Source organism: Octopus bimaculoides, chromosome 3, assembly GCF_046866305.1.
Source record: "Octopus bimaculoides isolate indiv1 chromosome 3, ASM4686630v1, whole genome shotgun sequence".
NCBI lineage: Eukaryota > Metazoa > Mollusca > Cephalopoda > Octopoda > Octopodidae > Octopus > Octopus bimaculoides.
Window position 1 is genome coordinate 5,482,385 of NC_142930.1, and position 26,837 is coordinate 5,509,221.

The 26,837-nt window shown below is 36.0% G+C and overlaps 1 protein-coding gene across 10 annotated transcripts in view; it reads right to left on the minus strand.

Annotated features, from left to right (window-relative positions):
• LOC106867186 (E3 ubiquitin-protein ligase UBR5) overlaps positions 1 to 26,837 on the minus strand; it is a 91,919-nt gene that overhangs the window by 27,446 nt on the left and 37,636 nt on the right. For 6 of the 10 annotated variants that reach the window (XM_089348498.1, XM_089348497.1, XM_089348493.1 and 3 more), the window contains 18 exons: positions 26,223 to 26,331; positions 24,400 to 24,679; positions 24,129 to 24,250; positions 19,509 to 19,634; positions 16,839 to 16,950; positions 16,186 to 16,340; positions 14,257 to 14,448; positions 12,935 to 13,019; positions 11,833 to 11,970; positions 10,747 to 10,861; positions 9,723 to 9,865; positions 8,195 to 8,396; positions 6,510 to 6,747; positions 5,568 to 5,659; positions 3,488 to 3,634; positions 3,196 to 3,317; positions 2,954 to 3,083; positions 1,327 to 1,432 (listed from right to left, as the gene is read on the minus strand). In XM_089348498.1, coding sequence (XP_089204624.1) covers positions 1,327 to 1,432; positions 2,954 to 3,083; positions 3,196 to 3,317; positions 3,488 to 3,634; positions 5,568 to 5,659; positions 6,510 to 6,747; positions 8,195 to 8,396; positions 9,723 to 9,865; positions 10,747 to 10,861; positions 11,833 to 11,970; positions 12,935 to 13,019; positions 14,257 to 14,448; positions 16,186 to 16,340; positions 16,839 to 16,950; positions 19,509 to 19,634; positions 24,129 to 24,250; positions 24,400 to 24,679; positions 26,223 to 26,331 — 2,614 coding nt within the window. The remainder of the gene's footprint in view (positions 1 to 1,326; positions 1,433 to 2,953; positions 3,084 to 3,195; positions 3,318 to 3,487; positions 3,635 to 5,567; positions 5,660 to 6,509; positions 6,748 to 8,194; positions 8,397 to 9,722; positions 9,866 to 10,746; positions 10,862 to 11,832; positions 11,971 to 12,934; positions 13,020 to 14,256; positions 14,449 to 16,185; positions 16,341 to 16,838; positions 16,951 to 19,508; positions 19,635 to 24,128; positions 24,251 to 24,399; positions 24,680 to 26,222; positions 26,332 to 26,837) is intronic. The other 4 variants (XM_089348499.1, XM_089348495.1, XM_089348496.1 and 1 more) reach the window with 1 other exon arrangement.

Consider the following 26,837-nt stretch of genomic DNA (forward strand, 5'->3'; position numbering starts at 1 on the left):
TGACAGCCCCAAGAAGGGAATTATACTACTGCTATTTAGCCCTAGGAAGCAGGACCGCTTCCTGTCGGCCTTGACACATTTCCTGTGTCCTTATGTTTACGAGGGGGAGACAAGCACCCCCACCCAGCCAAGCCTCTCTGAGAGATTTAGAAATGTATCATTTCTAATTTTTGTAATCAGTGAATGTGTTTCACTAGAATTATTATATGTTTACAAGAGCTTGACAGGCATCTTCTGCCACCAAGTCAGGCTGATGATGAGCAAAAACTCAAACATGTCCCTGGATGCAGGCTTGGCTGGGTGGGGGTACTTGTCTCCCCGTCGTAAACATAAGGACACAGGAAATGTGTCATGGCCGACAGGAAGCGGTGCAGCTTCCTAGGGCTAAATAGCAGTAATACTAAAGTTTGTTAAAGTATTAATTAAACATCATTATCATAGCAGAATAATAATATTTATGAAAGAAACATTAATCAGTAATATTGAAATATGAATACAACAGTAAAACTTAATCCTATCTTAGACTAGTCGGGTGTTCAGGTAACCCAACCCTTTTTTTTCTTTTTTAATTTCAGTACAGGAATTTCAAGATTACTGTCAGGAGTTGTTGAGTTTTCAACACTCTTCTAGTCACACTGCTGGCTTTTCACCATTCTCCTGGCCAGTCAGTGCAATATTTCTGGCAGAAACATTAGCACGCTAGGCAAAATGCTTAGCGATATTTCATTTGTCTTTACGTTCTGGGGTTCAAATCCAACCGAAGTTGACTTTGCCTTACAGGGTCGATAAATTAAGTACCAGCTGCATACTGGCATCGATCTAATCAACTGGCCCCATCCTGCAAAAAATTTCGGGCCTTGTGCCAAGAGTAGAAAAGAATATTTCCTTTATGTAACCCTTTAGCATTTAAACTGGCCATATCCAACTGAAATATTCTGTTTTATGTTTAAACCAGCCAGATCTGACCTCTTACACCTACCCTACAATGTCATTGTAAAAGTAAACAATCACATCATAGAAATCTCAAAGCTACAACATAATTCGTGATTAGCTCAAAATAATGTGAATAAATAAGCATTACATTTGACAGAATAATTTGAATGCTAAAGGATTAAAACTGTGATATTGATTGTTCTTTTTTTTGGGGGGGGGGGGTCAAGATGAGGGGCAGAGGAAACGAAAACAACAACCTGGAAAATCTTGACAGGTAAAAATAGAAATTTAAATATTGGTTTAATTAAATTTTCATTATTATCCTTTTTTTTTTCTTTTTTTAACTGGGGTTTGCTTTGTGAGCTGCTCTACAAAAAGAAAATGTTTACTTACATCAACACCTGTGCATTTGAGTAATAAACAGTGTGTGAATTTATCAAGTCTAGCAGTTCCTCCTTGACTCTCTAAATACACCTGTTCTTCATACAGGATATCGGGGCTGCAAAGAATACACGTGACATTGAAGTGAAAAACGAAATTGTTAAGACAAACAATATTTGTATGATTCCCTATTAATATTTTATATTTTCTAAAAACAATGCAGACACAGAAACATAGAATAATTTAACAGTATTCGTTGTGTCATTTACACATTCTAAGGACAATTCCGCCTTTTGTTTACCTCAAAACTTATACTACAATTGATTCAGTTGGCTGCATTTCATGTCTACAAATTTGTGACCAGTGCCAATGTGAAAAGAAAAAAACCTATGTCAGAAAACAATGTTAAAAGTTGCTCTATAGAGCAGTTTTAAGATAAATATAAATTCTTAAGTCGCAATGTGTGTGTGTGTGTGTGACAATATAATCCTCAATTTTGTTTTTCTCATTTAGCTTAACTCTTTTGTTACTAACCCACCTAAAACTGCCCCTGGATACAAACTTCCTAAATTGATCTAAATTAGAACCTACCATCAAAATTTCATGCTTTTTATTTTTTATTTTGTTTTAGATACTAGTTTAATAACGAAAAGGTTATTTTACTAAATTCTTCATTATTTTCAAAATTAACTGATCAAAGATGGCACATTTCAACAGAATTATGGTAACAAAATGGTTAAACAAACACAAATTCCACTTTCTATAGAGAAGATAATAAAGAGGAATTATTTGAATTTAGAAATCTTTTACATTTTTTTGATGATTGTTTTGACAAATCCAAATAGTTCTAACGAACAGAAAATATAGGTTCATAGTTTTAAGGGTTACGGACGAGCAAGATGAGATGGTGTCAACTTACTGGATGCAGGACACAAGTGTATTTATTACAAGAAATTTATTACTTGGCTGCAGCAGTGACAAACATTTCATTAATCTGGAGTACAGAGTTCAAATCTCTGAGATGGTTTCTAGCAGACCTTAGATATATTACAAGAATAACAAGACATTATTTGGTGCTTCTTTGACCCCGCAAGCATTTGGATGAGACCATTCTGCTTTAGGCTTTCTGATGTCAGTTGATGAAGGAATAAATAAAAATCAGAGAATCAAAAGCCTTACTTTTCACAGCAGACATCATTTGTATCTTAAAACTAATCTACTTCCAAAATAATTGATAGTGACTGAAGCAGTGTTAATATGAAAAGGTAATCTTAATCTCCAACTTTATGTGGTGGCTGGATTAGAACACAGATTACTGCATTATTTACCATGTTAGAATCTCTCATAAGGACTCATGGGGTATAAAAGCACTCAAAATTATATCATTAACAGACAAGAGAATCATCAGCTACAATTGCTGAAACAGCCAGAGCACATGATTTCACCCTGCTATGGGTTCATCAGTAACAGACATCCAGCAGTGTGAATACAGCCGAATCTCTTTTCAACGATGTACAGAATCTCGGAATCTATTCAGGTACTGGGGTCGCAAGTAGCCAAAATCTACTTCCAGTTATTATAGTAAAATAAAATATAAAAAACAAAAAAAGAGATAGGGATATAGGTGATAACTAATTACCTGGATAAGTGTTCCTTTCTACCACAGAGCAGCATGGCTTTTACAGCAGTCCAATTTTCAAGAATTTTTTCCAAAGCTTGTCTACTGAAGCGTGGTGGCTCTAAATCATGTTCTGGCATTTCAATATCAGCTACATCATTCACATTATTGAAAGAAAAATACAAATAAGTTCAAATAACGACAACAAGAAAGAAGCCAAAAAAAAAAAATCCAGACAATGCAAAGTCAGAAAAGATACTAACCAATCTCAGAAACGGGGTTTTTTCTAGGACCTCCCATTCTAGCTCTTGGGGGTCGGCAAGATCGCTGTTCAATCAGTTGGCGTCCAACTGTTTGGACAAGAAACAACAGAATGTTCTCTCCTCTACAAATAAAGAGTTACATTAACTTAAAGTCCAGCAGCACAACTCCAAAAATAAAGAATTTAACAAGAATAAAGAAATATTCTATAAGTTAAATACTTGCTCAAAATCAAAATTATGTAACATAATTATTGAAAATTTAATAAAATTCAAGAAACTGAAGTGTATTTACCTGCTGTTTGGTAGAGTTACTAATTCAGTTTCTGATAGAAGTCGATTTAACAATTCAAGCCGTGCAGTTGGGTTGCCAGCAATCAAAGCTTTACATTTACATTTTTCCCAACAATCACAGTATGCAGTTGGCGAAGTTCGCTTCAGTCTTAAATATAAAAATCATGGCAGTGCTTAAAGATCAAAATTATAATAGAAAAAGGTGGAAAAAAATTATTGATTATACAATCTACACAAGGTTATTCTGGCATAAGCAAATCTGATAATCAAAGCTAAATTCTTTAATTAAAAGATCAGATTTCACAACTTAAATTAAGAGCAGAGTCTGTCAGCCTCTCACAAAACAAACTGAAGATGCTTGATGACCGAGCCACATTAGATGATGCACTAGAAATGTATCCGTAGAAAACTCATTATTATTTATTGAAGTGATTCAAGTTATTTTTTGTGCTGATCTCAGAGCTTAAGTTAATTTTTATCTTATGTATGAACAATAACAGTATATCCAGGGTGTCCACAAAGTCTGGGTACACGGGGATTAACACATACTTTAAGAAATTATTATTTCTTATATTTAATTGTTTATGTTACGATTTTATTTACTCCGTGTACCCAGACTTTGTGGACACCCTGTATGTTAGAGGTTGAGAAAACCTAAGAATGATTTTTTTCAGTGAAGTAAATTGAAGAAATATTTCTTTGTTTTGTTATTTTATATATATAATGTTGATATTTATAAGATCTGTAAATTTCATTTATTATAAACAATAAATTTAGCATTAGGGTCTGTGGGTGTTGTAATTTGAACTAGATGTATGTTTGGCTATTCAGAATAAATAACTTTCTATTGGTGTGTCTTACTATCTTTTATCCTGTTGCAGTCATTAGACTACGGCCACGCTTGGGCACCACCTTGAAGAATCTTTTAGTCAAATGAATCGATTCCAGTACTTATTTTTTAAGCCTGTTACTTATTCTATCAGTCACTTTTGTCAAACTGCTAAGTTATAGTGACATGAACACAACAACACTGGTTGTCAAGCAGGGGTAGGGGACAAAGACACAAAAACACACAAAGGCTTCTTTCACCTTCACCTACCAAATCCATTCAGAAGGATTTGGTCGACCAAAATCTATAGAAGACTATCAAAGAAAAAATTTGATCTTAATTGGTATATACAGGATGGCCCAAAAGTAGGTTTACAGTTATTCAACTATCTCTTTTGCATTCATATATTAACAGCTTAGATCTTAATTACAAAAATATATGAAACCATTACACTATGCTAATTTAGTTAATTGTAAGATAGAAATTTTAATGTAATGGAATGCTTTAAAAGAAATTTAAAGTGCCTACGTGATAACTGTAAAACTACTTTTGGGCCACCCTGTACTGTTATTTTGACTATATAGACAAGTATTTAATAATATAGGGTATTAATTATAATAGGTGGCTGGAGGTGTAAGAGAGGAGGGTAGTAAGAACTAAGGGAGAATACTAAAGTCCAATTCTTTTGTTCAGGTTTTACAGAAGAAGGAACAGGAAACTTTTCTGTTTTGCATTTTTGCCATCAACATCATCATTGTCATTTAATGTCCGCTTTTTATGCTGGCATGGGTTGGACAGTTTGACTGAGAGCTGGTGAACCAGATGGATACACGAGGCTCCAATCTGATCTGGCAAAATTTCTACAGCTGGATGCTGTTCCTAATGCCAACCACTCCAAGAGTGTTGTGGGTGCTTTTTTATGTGCCACCGGCACGAGGGGCAGTCAGGCGGTACTGGCATTGACCAAGCTTGAATGGTGTTTTTTACATGCCACCGGCACAGGAGCCAGTCAGCCAGCACCGACCATGCTTGAATGGTGCTTTTTACATGCCACTAGCATGGGTGTCAATCAGGTGGTACTGTCATTGGCCACATGCAGTTATATAAAAGCCTAAAGGAATCAAATGATCCAAAACTGTAGTCTTTGGTGACATGATAATGCAATTAAAAAAATTAAAAAAAAAAAAAAAAAAAAAGCACAATTTTCAAACAGTATTTCGGCAGAAAATGAATGGTACACCATTTCACTTACTTGCAATCGTGTCCTTTGTGACATACACGAGCACACTCAGTGCAACAACATAGGGAGCCAACGAGACCACAAGTTCGACATTCAAATATATCCTGAAAACATTTGGAAGAGATATTGTAGTCACAACATGATTATTAAGGGTCAAAAGGAAATGGGAGGAAAACAATCTTAGAAACTGTCCAGAATTTTTATCAATAATGAGAATTTGGGGGATTACTGAAGTAAAACTGTAAACACCTAACATCTAGCCCCTTTCACACATTCAGCAAACCCACTTACTGCTTTCACCTTTCTCATCTCCCCCCATCACACAAAATACTTGCCATTGACCATTCCCCCTCCTCCTGTTTGTCATTCATGGCATCACCTACACCCTTACTCCTCTGTTGGTCTCTTCACCCAATCCTCTGTTCCCACCCACCTCGCATTCATCCTCTTGTACATTGAGAGTAAACCCTGAGATGATCTCTTCCCCACCATATTTTCTCCAGCTGGGGTAGCCAGATATCTCTTCAGTGGCTGAAGGGAGTCGATGGTGGAAAAAGTTTGGCAAACTGTGGACTAAAGTATGAATTAAATGCGAGTAGGACAACAAATGGAAGCCACATCAAACTGCACGAAACTGTATGTAAACTTTATTAGTTGGTCAGTTATTCAACATGGATATGAAATGTCTAGTGTCGGATGCTACGCCAATAAATAGTTTTGAAATCCCACCATGACTTTACAGAGATACTGTATTATATAAAAGTGGCAGGAGGGTCGATTACCATGACTACTGAAGCTGGGATCCCATCCAAAAGTAAATTTATGTAAATTTTGTTAAAAAGAAAATATGTAAATTACATTATAAAATATGTAAAGTTATTACATAACCCCTGGCTCAATGAAACAGACCCAGAAATGTTGTAATAGAAATAAAAGAATGATTTAAATAGTTACTTGATTAATATGTTCTGCACCGGTCCATGTGAAACTACATGTGTCATTACAACATAACACATGGAGAGGAGAATTGTCTAGGCTTGATCCAGTAGGATATAACATTGTCATAAGCACATTTTTGTCAACTTCTTTGTCTTTCAAGGCCACTTTTTTAGCGATATCCATAAGTAAAAGAGCAGCAGAATAGGCCCGACCACATACAGCTTGCATAAATGGTGTACAGCCTTCAGCATTTCTAAAAGAGAAGCAAAAATATTGGATATGAAGATTACGTATGTTTAAAACAAAACAAAAAGATTATTTAAATAAGTAAATTTGGAAACAGTTTGTACTGGAAGAAGATCTTATTGAAGGGAAACCCATCAGCAACAAAACCAGCAAAAAAATGCCCTCAGTGATTGTGAGGAAGCCTAGCGAGAGAATGGCAACTATGGAAGGTTGTCAAAGAGAAAGCAGAAGAAAAAAGGATCAATTCAATTAGAACCAAGAGAGAAATCAGTCACTGAGTTTAGCCTCATGCATAATAATAATAATAATAATAATAATAATGTGAATAGAGACAAAGACATTGGAAAATTGCTCAGTTATTAAATATTGGTTGCTGTGGAGGTTTTATTCTTTTATTTGTTTCAGTCATTTGACTGTGGCCATGCTGGAGCACCACCTTTAGTCAAACAAATCGACCCCAGGACTTATTCCTTGTAAGCCTAGTACTTATTCCATCAGTGTCTTTTTTGCTGAACCGCTAAGTTACCGGGACGTAAACACACCAACATCAGCTGTCAAGCTATGGTAGGGTGGGAGACAAACACAGATACACACATACATACGATGGGCTTCTTTCAGTTTCCATTTACCAACTCTATTCACATGGCTTTAGTTGGCCTGAGGCTATAGCAGAAAACACTAGCCCAAGGTGCCACACAGTGGGACTGCACCCGAAACCATGTGGTTGGTATGCAAGCTATTTACCACACAGCCAATATATAAGCTTTTTGTTGAGTTAATGAAGTCAAGAAGGTCCCAACCTTAATGATATAACAGTGGAATTATCAAATATTCATCATCATTTAAAGTCTGTTTTCCATGCTGGTATGGGTTGGACGGCTTGACAGGTGCTGGCAAGACCTTGGGCTGCACCAGGTTCCATTGTTTTGCCATGGTTTCTACAGTTGGAGACCCTTCCTAACTTCAACCACTTTACAGAGTACTGGGGTGCTATTTACATAGCACCAGTGCTTTTTATGCATTAGATGGAATGTGGGTGGAGGGAAAAGGTTGACAGAGCAGAGCCCCTCGTGGGCAAACATTACCAAGTACCACAGCTAGCATAAATATTTCACTATACTAGACCTGCATATCCATTCAATGTTTTAAAAAATCCTTTAGATCTTTATAATTATTATTAGGAATTGTATTTTTAAAAATTGCTAAAATATTTTGTGCATTGTAGAAGTATAAGCTATTTTTTTGCTCACAACCTTTAACAAAATCTTATAGGGACCCACCCCACCCCCATTGAGAATCACTTGAGAACAGTTTATGAAGACAAACTGCAGAGAGATGCCATTTACTACTATTAATTTCCATCTTCTAATGACTGTGTCTGTGTGTATGCACCTACACACACACATTGAATGCTTAATAAGGTGCAGAGCACCAATAGAAAAAGAGAGACTTACTTGGCAGAGAGAAGCTCCAACAGATGAGGTTGTAAAGCAGGGCTTTCGCACAGAAGCTTCAGGATTTGAAGTGCATTATATTTTCTATCTTTTTCTTCTAATTTAACAGGAGGCATTGATATTGTGCTATGTTCTTGAACATTGCCAATAGCAGTAGAAAAGCCACTTGATGATTGTCGAGATAAACTTGAACGTTCATTATCTGCAGAAATATTAACAACAACATTAAATCTTCAAATAAAGCACAACAAATTCAAATTTTTATCTACGACTGTTTTGTTATATTTCTAACTAAAATACACTTCCATGTCTTTCAATTAAATTATTAATTTAATGACAAAACTCCTTTCTACTATAGGCACAAGGACTGAAATTTTGGGGTAAGGGGAATGTGTCGACTACATCGGCTCCAGTGCACAACTGGTACTTATTTCATTGACCCCCAAAAGGATGAAAGGCAAATTAAGACCTCAGTAGAGTTTGAACTCAGAGCGTAAAGAGGGACGAAATGCATCTAAGCATTTTGACCGGCATGCAAACAGTTCTGCCAGCTTGCTGGTCTGTCCTTGTTTGTCCCCTCTATGTTTAGCCCCTTGTGGGCAATAAAAAAAATAAGAAAATCTTTAATTTTCTGTTCCTTGTTTTCTCTTACAGAAAATCATTATAATCAGATGTTGTTCAGATGCTAAAACCCATCCCAAAACATCAAACATAACGTTATGCTTCATCACTTTCCTTTTTATCTGCAGCATTTGAAAATTATTTAAATTCAGACTAACTAAATCTGAAGCTCATATAAGTTTACATTATTTTAAAAAAATAAAAAAATAAAAACCCAGTTAGCCCAAAGCTGTAATGGATATTACTGTTACAAAAACTAAAGAACTTTTAAAATATTGTTGATTAATATATCTACTGTAAAATTTTAAAATGTCGATAATAATAATAGTTTAACTATTAACAAAAAAAAGATACTATACCAGCTACAAGTTCGATCAGATTTAATTTTTCTAAAAGATACAACTAAAAACCCTGATTGTTAACCTTTAAAAACAAAATGTTTGTGAAATTCCATGGAATTTTAGATTGGTAGTTAACTCCAGATTTACAGCATTAAAAGGATGGAGATAACAATGAAACATCTGGAGTAAATTTGAACAGAAAATACACCAGTTGGTGGTATAATACCTTCACCCTCTCAGCCATTTAGCCTCTAATTTAATTGATTTTAATGGATTATTGTTTCCATCAATAGATCTACTGACTATCATATGCTAAGTGAGATAAAGCATCATCATTTAACATCTGCTTTCCATGCTGGTATGGGTTGGATGGGATGACAACAGCTGGAAAGCTAGAGAGTTGCATCAGGCTTCAATTGTGTTTTGACACGGCTTCTACAGCTGGATGCCCTTCCTAATGCCAACCACTTTGCAGAGTGTACAGAGTGCAATTTTTATGAGGAACTAACAGGTGCTTTTTACTGCAAACTGGTCAGAGCCTAGAAAGGATTGTCTTAACATCTTACCTGCTCTGAGAGCATCAAATCCTGGTGGATCTGTCGGCCAGCTTAGTGTAGGAATTGCAATAGAATCCGATTCCCGTACATCAAGACCACTAACAGCACGAGCAGTTGTTGATGCTCTTCTCATCATCTCCCGGAGACTGACACTTTAAAATAGATGAAAAAAATTTTAATTAGACAACTCACCAGAGAATATGTTTTTAAATATTAAAAACTAAAACAACAAATTGTTTAAAGTATTGCCTTCCAATTGATAAACATTGAGAATCCTACTAATTCCAAACTGTACAGAAGAGACCAATCTAAATTTAGTCTAATATCAACACTTTGAAACTGTTTCTGCCAAAATTTCTTTCTTCACTTGTTACTTGTGATGGCGCATAGGAAATCCTGGAACAATCCTAAAATCTAATCAGTTCATGCCAGTCAAGAGGCCAAACATCCCTGAAAGTTTCATCCGAATCCCTCCAGTAGTTCTTGAGATATCTCGTCCACGGACAAACACGATTGAAAACAATACCCTCACCTTCGCTAAGGCGGAGGTAATAATAACAATAATAATAATAATAATGGTTGTAAATTTGGGCAAAAGGCCAGTAATTTCGGGGGGGGGGGGTAACTTGATTACAACAACTCCAGTAATCAACTGGTACTTATTTTATAAGACTCCAAAGGATGAAAAGTAAAGTCAAACCAAGGCAGAATTTGACCCCAGAATGTAAAGATGGACGAAATGCCGCTAAACATTTTGCCCAGCACACTAACAATTCTGCCAGCTCCCCCACTTTAATAATAATAATAATAATAATGGTTTTAAATTTTGGCAAAAGACTAATAATTTGTGGGGAGGTAAGACAATTACATTGACCCCAGTGTTTGAACTCAGAATGTAATGGCAGACAAAATGCTGCTAAGCATTTTGTTTGGCATTCTAATGGTTTTGCCAAGCAACATCAGCCACATCTGTTCACCAAGGAAAGAATTGACACCAAAAAGAAGAAAGAGATAATTTGCATTCCTTACGTACCCACGATTTGTAGAGTCTGTCCCCCGAGCCTGAATAGAAGCCAGCGTCTCAACTGCGCTACTGACAGCATTGAACGTATCCAAACATGGGTTGTAATTTCCCGTGCTTGAAGACTCTGCAATGGAAACAAAACAGCACCATTTTAGACATCAGATTTAAAACAATGTTAACAGGTGGACATTACATTTATAACAAATCATTTCATTAAGCATGGATATAACAACATCAACATTTAACATCTGTTTTCTATGCTGGCATGGGTTGGATGGTTTGACAAGAGCCTTTCCTAATGCCAACCACTTTTATAATAATACCATATGTTGGTGTCCAGTTAGACCAGCACCTTAAATGAAGCTTTTTCTCTCTAGTAAGGGGCTTGTGGGTTTCATTTCTCTTATTTATCTAGACCACCGGTTCCCAACCTTTTCACAGCAGTTCCCAATCCTTTTATTTAAATGAGTTTTCCCCACAGACCCTTTTTAATATGCTTATCCTTACATATATCAAAACCAAAATCAAATGGAAATTGTAGTTGTGATCCTCGTGCCAGTGGCACATAAAAAGTGCCATCCAAACATGACCAATGCCAGTGCTGCCTTGACTGGCTTCCGTGCCAGTGGCACGTAAAAAGCACCAACCAATCATGGTCGTTGCCAGCCCCCTCTGGCCTGTGCCGGTGGCACGTAAAAGGCACCCATTGCATTAGCGGTTGGCGTTAGAAAGGGTATCCAGCTGTGGAAACACTGCCAAATTAGACTGGAGCCTGGTACAGTTTCCTGGCTTCCCAGACCCCAGTCGAACTGTCCAACCAATGCCAGCATGGAAAATGGACGTTAAATGATGATGATGATGATATAAATATGAAATTTTGCATTTAGTTCACAGATCCCAGCACTACCTTTGTAGACCACCAGGAATCCACGGATCCCCAGGTTGGGAACCACTGATCTAGACTAATTTCTGAGATTTTGAATTCAAGAGTCCCACAGGAGATTTAATTTATAAAAAAAAATTTGAGCAAGAATTCCCAATATATAGGTTGTTTAATTCTTAATTTCTTGCTCTGCCAAAATCAAAGAAGATTACCTGATTCACAGTCTTTATTTGACGATGGGACACAAACTGCAACACAAGTATGGAGGATGTTGCGGCTACCATCACATCTTTCTGTCAACACTTCTTGAACTGTTCTTTGACTCTGCTGACTACCACATGAAGTGGAAGCTAAAAAGAAGCAAAATAGAAAAGCACCATCAATAGTTAAGCAATGAAATTTCTTTTAATAAAGAAAACATTCTTCATATCATTGTCATTCTAATATGTTTTTCCATTATTTGCATGGATCAGACAAGGAGAATACCAATTGTCTCCCCATGCCTATTTCTATCCATCAATTTACATACAAGTCCTTGTGCACAAGCACACCACACACACACACTGGGCTTCTTCCACTCTATCTACCAATCTCACCCCTCACAGCTACAGTAGAGGGCACAAGCTGACAGGGTATGGTTGTAGTAACGAAGATTCCAAAACCATACCAGAAAATTGTCCTGATGCTTTTGTCAGCAGATGGAATCAGAGTTATTTACTTTTGGGGTCAGGCTCACAAGTAAATATTGTGAAACATTAATTTGGTACATTTTTTTTTTTATTTGCACACTCTCACAAACCTACCCAGCCTATCATCCTCGATTCTCTGTCCCTATTCTTTGTCCATTTTCTTGTATGTCAAGGCTATGCCCTGACACCACATCTCCACCATTCTATTTCCCTTTCCCCTACAGCAACAGTTGTTCCTGTCCCTCTATCTTACTTCACCCTCTCCACATCTGCCACAAAGCTATCTCTCTCAATAGTACCCCAAGCACACTTAGCTGAGGGGTCTCATCTTTCAAGTTACTTGGCAATCCTACTTTTGCCAATCCATGAAAACACAAACCCAGTACAGTTTATTGTATTGGCGTGGTATTCGGAAAGGAATCTTATCGTTTTGAACTGTTTTTTTCTACTGGTTATTTTTAACAAAATCACAATTTCTCCCAAATATTTCTTCTCTTGGAATGTAATCTTCCAAAGAATTTACACATAATAAAAAAAAGGAAAATGGTCAGGTTTTTTTTAAATACTCCAGAAAAATTAATTACTCAAGAAGAGAGGTTTTATATTTGTTCAGACTGTAACTTACCATTATGTTCTGGCTCCATAGAACTCATAATAGTTCTAACCTTCTCCAAATCACATCGAAGAATATGGGGAATTAGCATTTGATGCTACAAGAGAATATTTAAGAAAAACTGTAACAATATATCAATATATACAAGAATTTAACATTATCTTCAATCATATATTTTTGTTATACATCTTATTGCACAAACGTTCATCATTTAACATCTGCTTTCCATGCTGGCATGGGTTGGATGGTTTGACTGGGGACTGGAGAACCAAATGGTTGCACCAGGCTCCAATCTGATCTGGCAGAGTTTCTACAGCTGGAAACCTTTCCTAACGCCAACCACTCAGAGAGTGTAGGGGGTGCTTTTATGTGCCACCGGCACGAGGGCCAGTCAGGCGATACTGGCAACGGCCATGCTCAAATAGTGTTTTTACGTGTCACCAGCACAGGAGCCAGTCCAACGGCACTGGCAATGCCCTCACTCGAATGTTGTTTCTTATTTTCACAAATAATCTAAACCTCTTCCAAAAACAATGGACCATCTTCATAAATGATCCCAAGTAGTATAATATATATATATATATATATATATATATAGTGTGTGTATAGAATATGAAGGGTTTAGTTCACTGGTAATCTAAATGGATACACTAAGTAAGTGCTATAACTGGTCATCCGTTAGGTCCCAAGTTCACAGCTGAGGCTGGAACTAGGGATCCAGATTAAGCTTCTGCGTGAGACAAGCCAACACCAGTTGTCAAATGGTGGTGGTAGACAGACAAATACACACACACACACACAATGGGCTTCTTTCAGTTTCCATCTACCATCTCCACTCACAAGGCTTTGCTCGGCCTGAGGCTACAGTAGAGAACACTTGGCCAAGGTGCCATGCAGTGGGACTGAACTCAGAACTATATGGTTGAGAAGCAATCTTCTTAACACACAACCTTATATACATGTCTATTTAATGACTAAAAATATAGATATAAAATACATAATATACAAGTAGTATAAAAATGGGCAGGAAAGATTTTGGCATAGACACTCTTGTGCCACCTGTTTGGTATTTCTAATTCAACACTGTCTTATGTCACATCAAGCGTTCTAATCCTTTTATTGTTGTCTCTCTTTCTCAGTGTGTGTGTGTGCACGCGTGTCTTCTTCCTGTGCCAAAACAGGTCAAATGTCCAATCAGCCATGCCAAATTGTCAGCTTCCATACATCAGCACCCAATCATCTCATTCCAGCATAAAATATATTAAAAAATGCATAATACATATATTAAAAAAAAAGAACATCCAATAAGTAGAATTAAAAATGTGTGGTGTTACCTCTACAGCTAAGACAATAATCACAGCTTTGTTCTTCATATTACTGGCTACATTGGAAAGACACTGGGCTCGAACACTGAGGCAACGCACAGGTGGGAGGTCAAGCCACAATGGATCACGTATGCCATCAGTGCAATCTTTGGCCAGAGGATAAATAGCTCCACAACCATCACGTAACAAAACTGGAGATTCCTATGAAACAGAAAAACATGTAAAAAATACTGTAAAACAAAAGGTAAGTTCCATATTGAAAGAAAAATCTGTTACCTGTAGAGAAGGAATATTGACTTACAAGTCGAAGAATAGAGTTGCATATAGGACACAAGACTACCGTTTTCTCACCTTAATAATGTGATGTTGAAATCTATTGTTCTCTTATCGTAAATGAGAATGTCTTAATAATATGTTTTATAGACTAGATATATGTGTCCCTGAATCAAAATACTTTAATCCTTTGGTTACCATATTTCTATTGAGATGCTTTGTTTCATCATCATTGTTTAACGTCCACTTCCCATGCTAGCATGGGTTGGACGATTTGACTGAGGACTGGTGAAACCAGATGCTACACCAGGCTCCAATCTGATTTGGCAGAGTTTCTACAGCTGGATGCCCTTCCCAATGCCAACCACTCCAAGAGTGTAGTGGGTGCTTTTACGGGCCATCGGCACGAGGGCCAGTCACACGGTACTGGCAACATGCCACCTGCACAGGAGCCAGTCCAGCGGCACTGGCAACGATCTCGCTCGAATGACTTTACACGTGCCACCGGCACTAATTTTAAATATAACATAGAATTTAGTAAAATATCTTAGTTATCATTAAGCTAGTGTTAGGAACATAAATTGTACATTATTTTTACATTGCACAGATAGGTGTCTTCATCCTGTTTGTTGTTACCACAACGTTTCGGCTGATTTACTCTCCAGCCTTCATCAGGTGTCCTGGTGGAATTTTGAACCAAGTTCTGGCTTCTCATTCCTAAGGTATTTTTGATATTATTATTATTATTATTTATTGAAGGCACTGCCTGGAATTGAACTTGGAATCAAAAACCTTAGGAATGAGAATCCAGGGTTGGGTTCAAAATTCCACCAGGATACCTGATGAAGTTTGGAGAGTAAATCAGCCGAAACATTGTGGTAACAACAAACAAGATGAGGACACATATCCATCCAATGTAACTAATGTACAGAATTCTTCATCTCTAAAATATAGAACAGAATATAAATTGTGACTAAAGTTTGGTGGAAGATTTTAATTCAAAATCTATGAAAACAAGACATTTGTACTACAGAGCCAGAGGTGGTTTCAGCCAGGTTGGTATTGAAAGACTGGAAAATCCTAACATATCCAATGAGACATTTTTTCGTTAACTGAGAAAGAAATGATATGCCTGTAGATTAAACTCTGTTTCGATCGAAGATGTGGAGAAGTAATATTGTTGTAGTGACACAAGAACACACAGCAAAGAATAGGATTTTCACAGCATGAAGAACTGAACATGATGTTTGATAAGAGAAACAGACTGAGTCAACAGTGCCAGTGATTGATCAGAAGTTCACCACTTTAACTCACTCAAATTCAGACTGTATCTAGAAACAATCCAATCAACACCAGTAAAGACAAGTCTTTTGTCTCTATTGAGTCTTTTAGTTTATTTAGTGTCAGAGATCTCAATATGACCGCTGGGCACCAGTTCTCAATTTATTCTTTCACATTTCTTCAGAATTGTTAAATTTCTAGACTTGGTGTCTCTCTTTTTAGTTTTAAATGAAATTTTATTTAGGGAAACAAGATTTCATTTCCTTGACGTAAACTTATGATTGCATATCACAATCCCTGTTGTCTTCTCTGAACATGAAAGTTATGTTCCTCTTCCCCAAAATCAGTAATCCCTTAAAACATTGACATTGTTTATATATTTACCTCACCACTGTTATGCAGAGTAATTGGTCGGTCGAAATTGCCAAGGAAAGACTGGGTGTCGGTTGGAAAAGGGCTGTTTTGTTCTACTTTACCAGAACTAAGATTGTAAACCATATAACTGAGACGGGCTCCACATCGAGCAATCACATGAATGCCTGAAAATAGAAATAAACATCATAAGCAATTGGCTGTCGAACGACCTTATGTGGTAAATGATAAAAATAAAGACGACCAAATGGCTGTTAATCACTGAAGCTCTGATCACAAGATATCTTGTAATAACTAAAATTATCACTGACGATGAGATAATTTATACCAGTAAAAAAAAAAAGAAAAGAATTAAAACACAATCCAGAGACATCTTGTGGTTATATCCTTCCTTATACAATGTATTTAGATGCTGACTTTTTTTTTTTTTTTTAGTTTTACAGAAATATATATATAAATAAATATAAATAAATGGCAGGCTTCTTTCAGTTTCCGTTTACCAAATCCACTTAGAAGGCTTCGGTTGGCACAAGGTATCACACAGTGGAACCAAACCTGGAACCGTAAGGTTGGGAAGCAAATTTCTTATTACACAGCCATTGCCTGTGCTTATGTGTAGTAAAATAGTTGGAAAGAAAAAATAAGAGAAAACTTGAAACTTGTACCTTCACAATCCACAGCAACAGCTAAAATCTGTCCATTTTCAACAATGGTCACTTTCTTAGGAATCTTCTGAAAGCAGTCTGGTATCCGAGGAGCACTTGATCCTCTGAGTACCTATGAGAATAAGAATGCAATCATTTGTTTTTAAGAGAGAGAGAGAGAAGGCTGTTCAGGAAAAAACTGAAAAATAACAGATACGACTTGCATAATTGATCTCATTAAGTAAATTTCACTAAAATGAGAAATATCAATTTGATAAACAATCACTGTAGAAATGTATAAAATAATTTCTATCATTTAATTTCTTTAACAATAAAAGATATTCCAGACAGAAAAACTGCAAATGTACAAACCAGGAGTAAGTCCTCTTGATAATCTTAAATACTCTACTTACAAACAGTTTAGGTTTTACAAGTATTTTAGTTTCTTAATTTCATAATCGTGACACTCCGTCAGTTACGGCGAGGGTTCCAGTTGATCTGATCAACAGAACAACCTGCTCAGGAAATTAACATGCAAGTGGCTGAGTACTCCACAGACACATGTATCCTTAACGTAGTTCTTGGGGGAGATTCAGCATGACACAGAGTGTGACAAGGCTGGCCCCTTTGAAATACAGGTACAACAGAAACAGGAAGAAAGAAAGAGAGAAAGTTGTGGTGAAAGAGTACAGCAGGGTTCACCACCACCCCACCCCCTGCTAGAGCCTCATGCAGCTTTGGACGTTTTCACTCGAACACTCACAACGTCCAGTCTGGGAATTGAAACCACGATCCTACAACCATGAGTTCGCTACCCTAACCACTGGGCCATTGTGCCTCCAATTTCATAACTCAGTTTGGTTACCAGAATAACAATTTTAAATAAATAATTCATTCTTTAAAAGTGTTTATCTTACAAGACGAAAACATTAAGTTTTTAAATTTAATATCTTTAAACTAAAATTATGACAAAAAAATAAAACCATGCAAAGAAAAATGGAATAGAAACAGCAAAAGCATAACAAAATATCCAAGGGGGAACGAGTGCAAGAAAACAATATTGTTTCTTCTAATGTGATATAATTTGGTTAGTTGCATGCATTATATTAACATAAAAAAAACTGTAAATTTGAAAATCCCCCCCTTCACATATACACGTTTTGTTTCCTTTATACACGTTCTTCTATATAATATTTACTTACTAACAATAAGGCGGTGAGCTGGCAGGATCGTTTAGCCAGCCAAATGCTTAGTGGTATTTCAGTCATCTTTACATTCTGAGATCAAACGCTGCTGAGGTCGACTTTGCCCTTCATCTTTTTGAAGCGAGGCCGATGCCAGTACTGCCTGACTGGCTCCCATGCCAGTGGCACGTAAAACAAACCATTTAAACGTGGTCAATGCCAGTGCTACCTGACTGGCTCCCATGCCAGTGGCATGAAAAAGGCACCCACTATACTATCAAAGTGGTTAGCATTAGGAAGGGCATCCAGCTGTAGAAACTCCGCCAGATCAGACTGGAGCCTGGTGCGAACTCCTGGCTTGCCAGTCCTCAGTCAAACCGTCCAACCCATGCCAGCATGGAGAGCAGATGTTAAACGATGATGAAAATAGGTACCAGTGGGACACTGGGGTAAAATGTAATTGACTTACCCTCCCTCCCCATAAAATTCTTGGCCGCGTGCCAAAATTTGAAACCAAATATTTACTAACAACTTCTTAAAAATTTTCAAAACTTTTAGTTAGTTATGGTGTGTAATAAATTAGTCACTAAAATCATCAGAGCTTCCACCTGGAAAGTAAAAATTTAAAAAAGAAAAAAAAAATTTTAGGCCTCACCAAATACTTTTCATGATTTAGTATGAACGTATTCTTCTGGTAATCTAGTCTACATATGTAAATATTCAAGAACTGGTCATCTGTTTATACTGGCTGAATTTCATACTGCCTTTGCTAAGTCATCTAGTCAGATATGATATTAACAGTGCCAATTCTAAAAAATTGTTATGCCTATAATTGTTCCAAGTTGTGTATCCGATAAACACCTGACGAATGTCGAGTATGTCATTTGTTTGAGATGATAAATTACTGAAATACATGCAGAGACACCCACCCTGCCTCAGAAAGCAGATATAAGAGATATCTGATGATGATGATGATGATCTGAATAGAGAACAGATATGACAAAACGATCCACAAAACTAACAATAGCAAGCTCTGAGAATTTTGAATTAAATGCAAGACTAAAATCAAGCGGAAAATTGCAAACCTATTTTAGATATATTAAACACACACACACACACACACACACACACAGAGTTTAATTTTGGAAATGTGTTTTTAAATAGTTGTAATTAGCATTGTCAACTATTTCGGCATAAACCCAAAAACATTATTTCAAATTCCAAGCAGAAGATTAACAAAATTATTTGAAATAACTAAGCTTAGATTTGAAACCCCTACCCCCACTTTTTTTGGCTTGTTTGTTTCCAAAGACATCAAAAGTTATTTACTAATCAACATTAATATTTGTAACTAATAGAAAAGTGAGCAGGGAGTGAAAGGGATTGAAAAAGTGAGGCAAATATAGGTTAGGTTTTGTTATTTCACTCTATCAAGCCAGTCAAATCCAACTAAAATCTCCAACCAATGTGGAATGTAGTGATCCAATCAAGGATTATTTTGTCCTACCTGCAATTCATCTTTTCGCAACAGCCGACAATCTTGCAGCACAGCTGAAGGATCTTCTTTGGACGCTGATCCCATCTGATCAGTTTCTTTGGGCTGGAATTTTATAGCAGCATAGGCACCATCAACCTAAAGGGGGGAAAAAAAAAAAATGGAGAAGCTATCAACACTAAGACTTTCCATAAACTGACTGAACAGACACTGCCTTCCATGTTTTTACTTGGAGTAAAAAAAGAAAGGAGGGAAAAATGTTTTTATTGAAGCTGAGGGAATTTAAATGAGAAGACACTGAGAAATCCTTCAAAGAAACAAAACTACCCCACAGACTCAACTAGGAAAAGAGAACACTGGAAAAATATCAGACATACTATATATATATACTGTTTGTATTAGTCAGTATAATGTCTTCATCTTTCATTGAAGCTTTCACTATATTTTGGCTGTTGTATGCTCCGGCTTTCTTCAGGTGTTATGTTGAACTCGGTTGCTGTATCGGAGTTTCAATCGACCGAGTTCAACACTGAAGACGAGGATACCACACTGACTAATATAAACAGTACACATAAGAGAAATTCCTAGTCTCAGAAATATAGAATTATATCAGACATACTGTTTAAAGAAGCAAAACAACAGAATCCCTGAAACAACCAATGACACATTTTTCTTCAGATCTACGACAAAAACAACTGAAACAAGGTTAAAACCTCTTAGAATTCAATTTTAAATAACTATGCGAAAAGGAAAATATTATATTAATGTCTTATTTAATTCTAACTAAACGGCAAAACATAAATAACTAAAATAAAATAATACATATTAGACAAAAGTAAACTGGTTAGAAGGGAGTCTGAAGTTTAAACTGATGACATAGAAATGTATCTTTTAGAAAGTTCCTTCGAATAATCTAAAACTGTTCTGCAAGAATCCGAAACAAATTCCAATGCCACTATTCCTAATACAATAATAAAGGTATATGTTTTAAGATTACTATTAAAGAACCTGCCTAGTGGCACGATAACATATGCCCAGTCTATGCTGTAAAGTGGTTGAAGGACATAAAAGAAAAAACATGCCAAAAAAATTTTTAAATATGCCATAGACCATAACAGAACTTGGTGCTTTGTCTTACTGTGTGTTTAAGGTGACAAGGGACTGCAACAAGTGGTGAAGTGCTGTGTGCTAATGTAAACTCCATCCAACCCATGCCAGCATGGATAAACAGATATAAAACAATGATGGTACAATATAGTGTCTATTTTTACAAGATTGATGCACAAACTAAGCGCTTTTGTGAATTTTCTATCAAATTGTTTAAAGCAGCTCCTACAACTAAGCCACAATGAATGTCACTGAAACTTAGACGCACTTTTCATGATACAAGGCAGGAAAAAATACAAAAGCTGAGGACGGAAAGCAAACCAGGCCAAACATTATGTATTTATAAAGCAAGCATTTGTACAATATTGACAAGAATATTTCATACTAAATATATTTGGCTTTATATATATATATATATATATATATATATATAAAATAAAAACAATATTAAACATTATACATAAAAGAAAATATAATACTAACATTAAACATTATAAGCACTATTTCAAGATGATTTTCACTTTCAAAATAACTCATTTTGAGCCATAAAAGCATTGTAACCTGACTATTATAATTTCTAATTCAAGAACAGATATACGAGTTTAGTCACTGTAATATTAAGTTAGTGATTTCAATGCGTGGCATCATTTAATACTAAACATCTTAGCTATTCAGTATACATATATAACAATCAAACAATAAAAAGACATGATGATGATGATAACTGGGGCTGTGGTATTGGCAAGTTTATAATTAAAGATAATCTGATATGTCAGTTAATCTCCATCTGCTGAATTATCTTGTTGAGGGAACACTTCACGGTTGTAACCGACACTATGGAAACTCCAGCTCTACCACAGCATATGTTTGTCTGAAACTCTAAAAACTACCAAAATAACTTTAAAGTTTGATGGGAATGGTGGGGAATAAACTTTAATTAGGTATTGCATGGATTTACATGAATTTATATGTACAAACAAATGTGTATTATGAAATAGTTCCTCTAGCCATTTGAAATGATCACAACCTTGAATAAAGAGTTATGTAACAAACATTTTTTTAAAAGTCTAATTGCTATTACACACTATGATAGATGCACCAATCAATATTGCTGAATCTCTTTAGAATTAAAGGTTTGTATGGGATGTCCTGTGGATTTAACCTCTACAAATTCTCTCGCTTGACATTCTGTTAGCCAGGTTTTTCACATGAAATGTTGACTGAGGTATTTGTCTGCATCTCTAATCCCTACTTTCTAGCACTAATCTGAACTTGTCTGCTTTTTATGTTATCCTCACACAATATTTCTATTTTAAATGCACTAAGAGTAATTAATCAAATCAAGATACTCCCCCTAATTAATTATAATAACATCTGCTGTGAGCAAGCCCTGTAATCTAAGAAGAGATTCCATCCTGTTCAGGTCTTATCCCAGTTCTCTATGAGTTTTCTTTTTTCTTTTTTTCCCCTAAAGCTATGTTAATGTACTTTGGACACAAATGATCTGTCAGTTTGTGTCTAATCAAATGCTGAGCCTTAGATGAATTCTGATGCAGCAGGAATGCTATCCATGATATCCTGCCTGTGACCACCCGCTTCGTTTTCAAGGGGTGAAAGACTGCATTATAGCAAATGTCTTTTTTTTTTTTTTTGGAAAGAGAGCACTGTGATATTTGAGGGTATTCAGCAGCTATTTCAGTGACTAATTGATTGGCTTTCAAATCATCAGGAACACACTTCCAATACCTAAATTTGAAATTTCCATTTCTCTGCACACTGAATTCACTAATTTGAGAGTTGTGTAAATCTGAAAAAGTAGCTCTTTAACACATTGACTGCCAACTACGAGTTATCCCGTAGTTGGCAATCTATACAATTTTGCCAGCTACGAGCATACTCGTAGAGGTCTATTTTATTGTAATGCACTTAAAATGAACTGGCGCCTGGAACTAACATTGTGAGTGTGTTGTGGAAACACTAAAGACATCCTTTATTTGCCCAATGATATGAGTTAACTCATATCATGGCACCTGCCAAGAAATATATTTGGTAAAACATCTATATCTATATCTATATATATCTATATATCTATATATCTATATATCTATATATATATATATATCAGGTATAAGCATTAGATGTCGACGCAGTTGGTGCAGGAGAACTGTGTTGTCTCTTACGACCTCGAGCAACTAATTGTTCATCTTCATCAGTAGAACTGGCATCACTGGTATTTGCTACATAATTTTTATCCAAAGCATCAGAGTATTCACTCTCTGACTCGAAGATATCATCTTCCAATAGTTCATTTTCCGTGAGTTCATAAACAAAACATTATACAATGAAGAGACATAGTCAAATAATGAATAACATACCCTCAAAGCCTTCATAGCAAACCAATCTGAGTATTTTGCATTACAATGAGGTAACTTGTATCACGTCATTGTAGTGTAATTACATGTATTATGTACCTATATACCACCACACAAAATATTTCAGCTTTCTGATTTGAGAAAATTAATAAAAACCCTTTTGGCAAATAGAAGCAGATCATATCGATATCCTGTGGCAGGCAACGTGTTAAAAATATTCCAGACGTCTAGTAATTAGTCAAATAACAACCATAATACTTCCCCCCCCCTCAATATTTTTTAACATTACCATTTTACAGCTGTGTTTTACCAAAGAATTCAACCATTTGCCTCATGAAACCCAGAGACATTTAAACATACATTTGTACTACAAACTAGATTCTGAGCAGAATTAGAGAGAGAGTCTGTTGCTCAGTTTTATTTAGATACCTGTGATAATATGACTGACAAAAATTATGCAAGGAATGAAATGGTCAATGTAAAATCCATAATTGAGAAAAACTGAAAACTCTAAACAAAAGTAACCAAAGACTTACAAACAGAAAAATATAATTATTTACTATTATTAATGCCTAGGTTAGAATAATGTTGGTAGGTTTCTTTCAAAATTTTGCCAGAGTTCTTCAAGTGGCTGCTACCAACATGATTTTACAACCCTGCGCCAAGAATTCCTGTCTCCCATTAATTTTGGTAGGTTTTCAGTTTCATGTGGTGTCTCTGACTATAACATGAATATAGTCGAGTTGCTTCCTTCCTCCATCTGGGTGTGGAGGTCTCCAAAATATAACACTTAATATGGCTGGTTGTTCAGCATAACAGCAGTGACCAGCAAAGCCTACTACCCTACATTGAGCAGAATATCTAAACAATCACTTACAAAGGGTTGACGGTTCAAATTACAGGAATATTATGCAAAAACGAAATAGCCAATAGCATTATCAATGCAACCAAGAATAAATCTAACCCATCTAATAACCCTCAGAATATTTTAACCAGAAAGACAAGATTACATACAAAAATGTTATTAAAATAGAATTTAAATGTAATTTAAGTGGAAAAATAAAATTAGTATTGATTATTCGTGTAACTAAAACTCTTAAAAACTTTGACCATAATTAGAAATTAAGCAAAAGAATTGAAATATTTGACTCACTTTGAGCACTTTTCCGATAGGAACTGTTTTAATATCTTCAACAAATATTACAGTCTTCAAAGGCCAGTTTTCTTCATCTTTTTTCTCCATCTCCTTGAGTGGTGTAGGAGTTTTCTTACGCTCTGTAGTTTGATTAGTTAAATATTATTAGAATAATGATGGAATATTCTCTTCCTTTCTAAGAAGGAAAACAACTTTATAAAAATAAATTTAAATCAACTGAAAATGAGAGAGAAATTAAAGAATGAAAATGCGCAAACTTGTTACTTACTGAGAGATACTGGACTAACAATGGATGTTCCACTGTGATCACTACATGTAGATGAAGCTGGTGATGGAGGGGGAGGCATATCTGGTTTACAGTCAGAGCTTTTGTTTTCGACTTTTGTCTCCACCTTCACATCACTAACTGACACCCGGATTATCTTGAAACGACAGGTATCATTCAACGACCATGCTGATTCCATCAGCTGACCAACTTTTGGAACACCATCAACAGTGGTAAATCCCAATGCCCCTGAGTGATACATAGGACTGCTACGCAAACAAACCTGAAATAGAAATTTTTCATTTTAATTACAGGTAAATTTGAAAATTAATTTAAAATTTTAAGAGTAATTTAAAACACACAAATTCTAATTAGAAAATGACTATTTGTAAATCTCACAACGAGAGATATTCAGTAACAGTACTTTGGAGTCAAGATTATTTGCCAACATAACATGGCAGTCCTGATTTAGGACGAATGTTGCTGTAATTTAGCCCCAGGAGATATTGTCTCCAGCTGGCTATACGACACGATCTGTGTCATCATCATCATCGTTTAACGTCCGCTTTCCATGCTAGCATGGGTTGGACGATTTGACTGAGGACTGGTGAAACCGGATGGCAACACCAGGCTCCAATCTGATTTGGCAGAATTTCTACAGCTGGATGCCCTTCCTAACGCCAACCACTGAGAGTGTAGACCACTCAGAGAGTGTCCTTGTTCGAAAATATAAGTACACAGATCATGTCGTATAGCCAGCTGGAGACGATGTCTCCTGGGGCTAAATTACAGCAACATTCATCCTAAACCCCGACTGCCGTGTTATGTTGGCAAATAATCTTTACCACACAAATTTTATTTTGAAATTCACGTTCAATAATTTAATAAGAAAGTGTATATTTTAGACATAAGTAGTCTGCAAAGATATATCAAGAAATATGTCTGACAAGTCTCGTTAGCCAGACAAGCTAATTATATCTCTCAAAAAATGCATGAGTGGTTAAGAAGCTTGCTTCACATACAAGTGGCTTTAGGTTCAGTTCCACTGCTCAGTACTTTGACAGGTGGTTACAGGACTCATGATAAGATTGTGGTTTCAATTCCTGGGCCAGGCTATGCATTGTGTTCTTGAGCAAGACACTTCATTTCACATCACTCCATTCCACTCAGCTGGTAATCACAATCAATAAGTAATCCTGTGATGGACCAGCATTTGGTCCCGGGAGGAAGATACATGCACCGAGAAACCAAGAAACTGGCCCTGTGCTCCTTACAAAGTAATGAGGATTAATGAGAAATAGAAATGAAAGTTGAAGGCTAAATTAATTTAAGAAATGAGGCCTTTTCATATTTATCTTTAAAACTCTCTAGATTATTATATTCCCTTAAAATATTTTATTTGTATTCAATAAGAATATGGTAATATGGTAAAGAACTCAAAAACTAGAGGAATATTGACTTTAGACATTAATTAATTTGACAGAACCAGTAGCACCATCAGACAAAATGCTTCATGATTGATATTCTTTACAATCTGAATTCAAATCCAGTTGAAATCAAAACTTTGTCTTTCCTATTTCCACAACTGATAAAGCACCAGTTAAGTTCTGAGGCAAAATAATTAAAACTGTACCCCACCCCTCCACCAAATTTGAGATTGCCAAAGTTAGAAATCATTAATTTAGCATCTAAAAAAGAAAATACTGAAATAAATTCTTTACAAGGAATGTAAAATAAAAATGGTTTAGAAAATTCAGAAATTTATGTGATTATAATGGAATTACCAAAACATTGGAAAGAAGCAGCAATACACAAATGAAACTCACCAAAGACCCAGCTACAACTTCATTGTTAACGCTGCTGTCTTTATTTTTTTTCTTTTTTGATTTGTTCTTCTCAAGCAATTTCTTCCTTTGACCAAATGGCATGACACCCCTGTTCAAGAAATGAATGAGCATAATTCCTAAAACATTCTGACTGGAAAATGGGACAAAACTAATTTTGAATGACAAGAGTTGTTGAAATTCCATTTCAAATAACTGGGAATCATATCTGGCAAAATATCATCATGATCATCTTTTAACTATGCTGGCATGGGTTGGACAGTCCGACAAACGCTGGCAAGCCGGAAGGCCGCACCAGGCCCACATGGTCTCTAAGATTGGATGCCCTTCCTAACGCCAATGACCTTACAGAGTGTACTAGGTGTTTTTCATGTGGCACCAGCACAAGTGGGGTTATCAAGTAGCTTATATTTCTTCAATTATGATGTAACGAGCTGGGTATCCATATAAAGAATGACTGGTCATATGGAATATCTCCAATGTGGTGTGAAAATCAGCCAAGCTACTTGTGGTGCTCTGCATCAGCAATAAATTAATATTAAGTACAAGGTCAGTTTTAAGGCCCTAGAGACCCAACACAACAGGAACAATAAAATC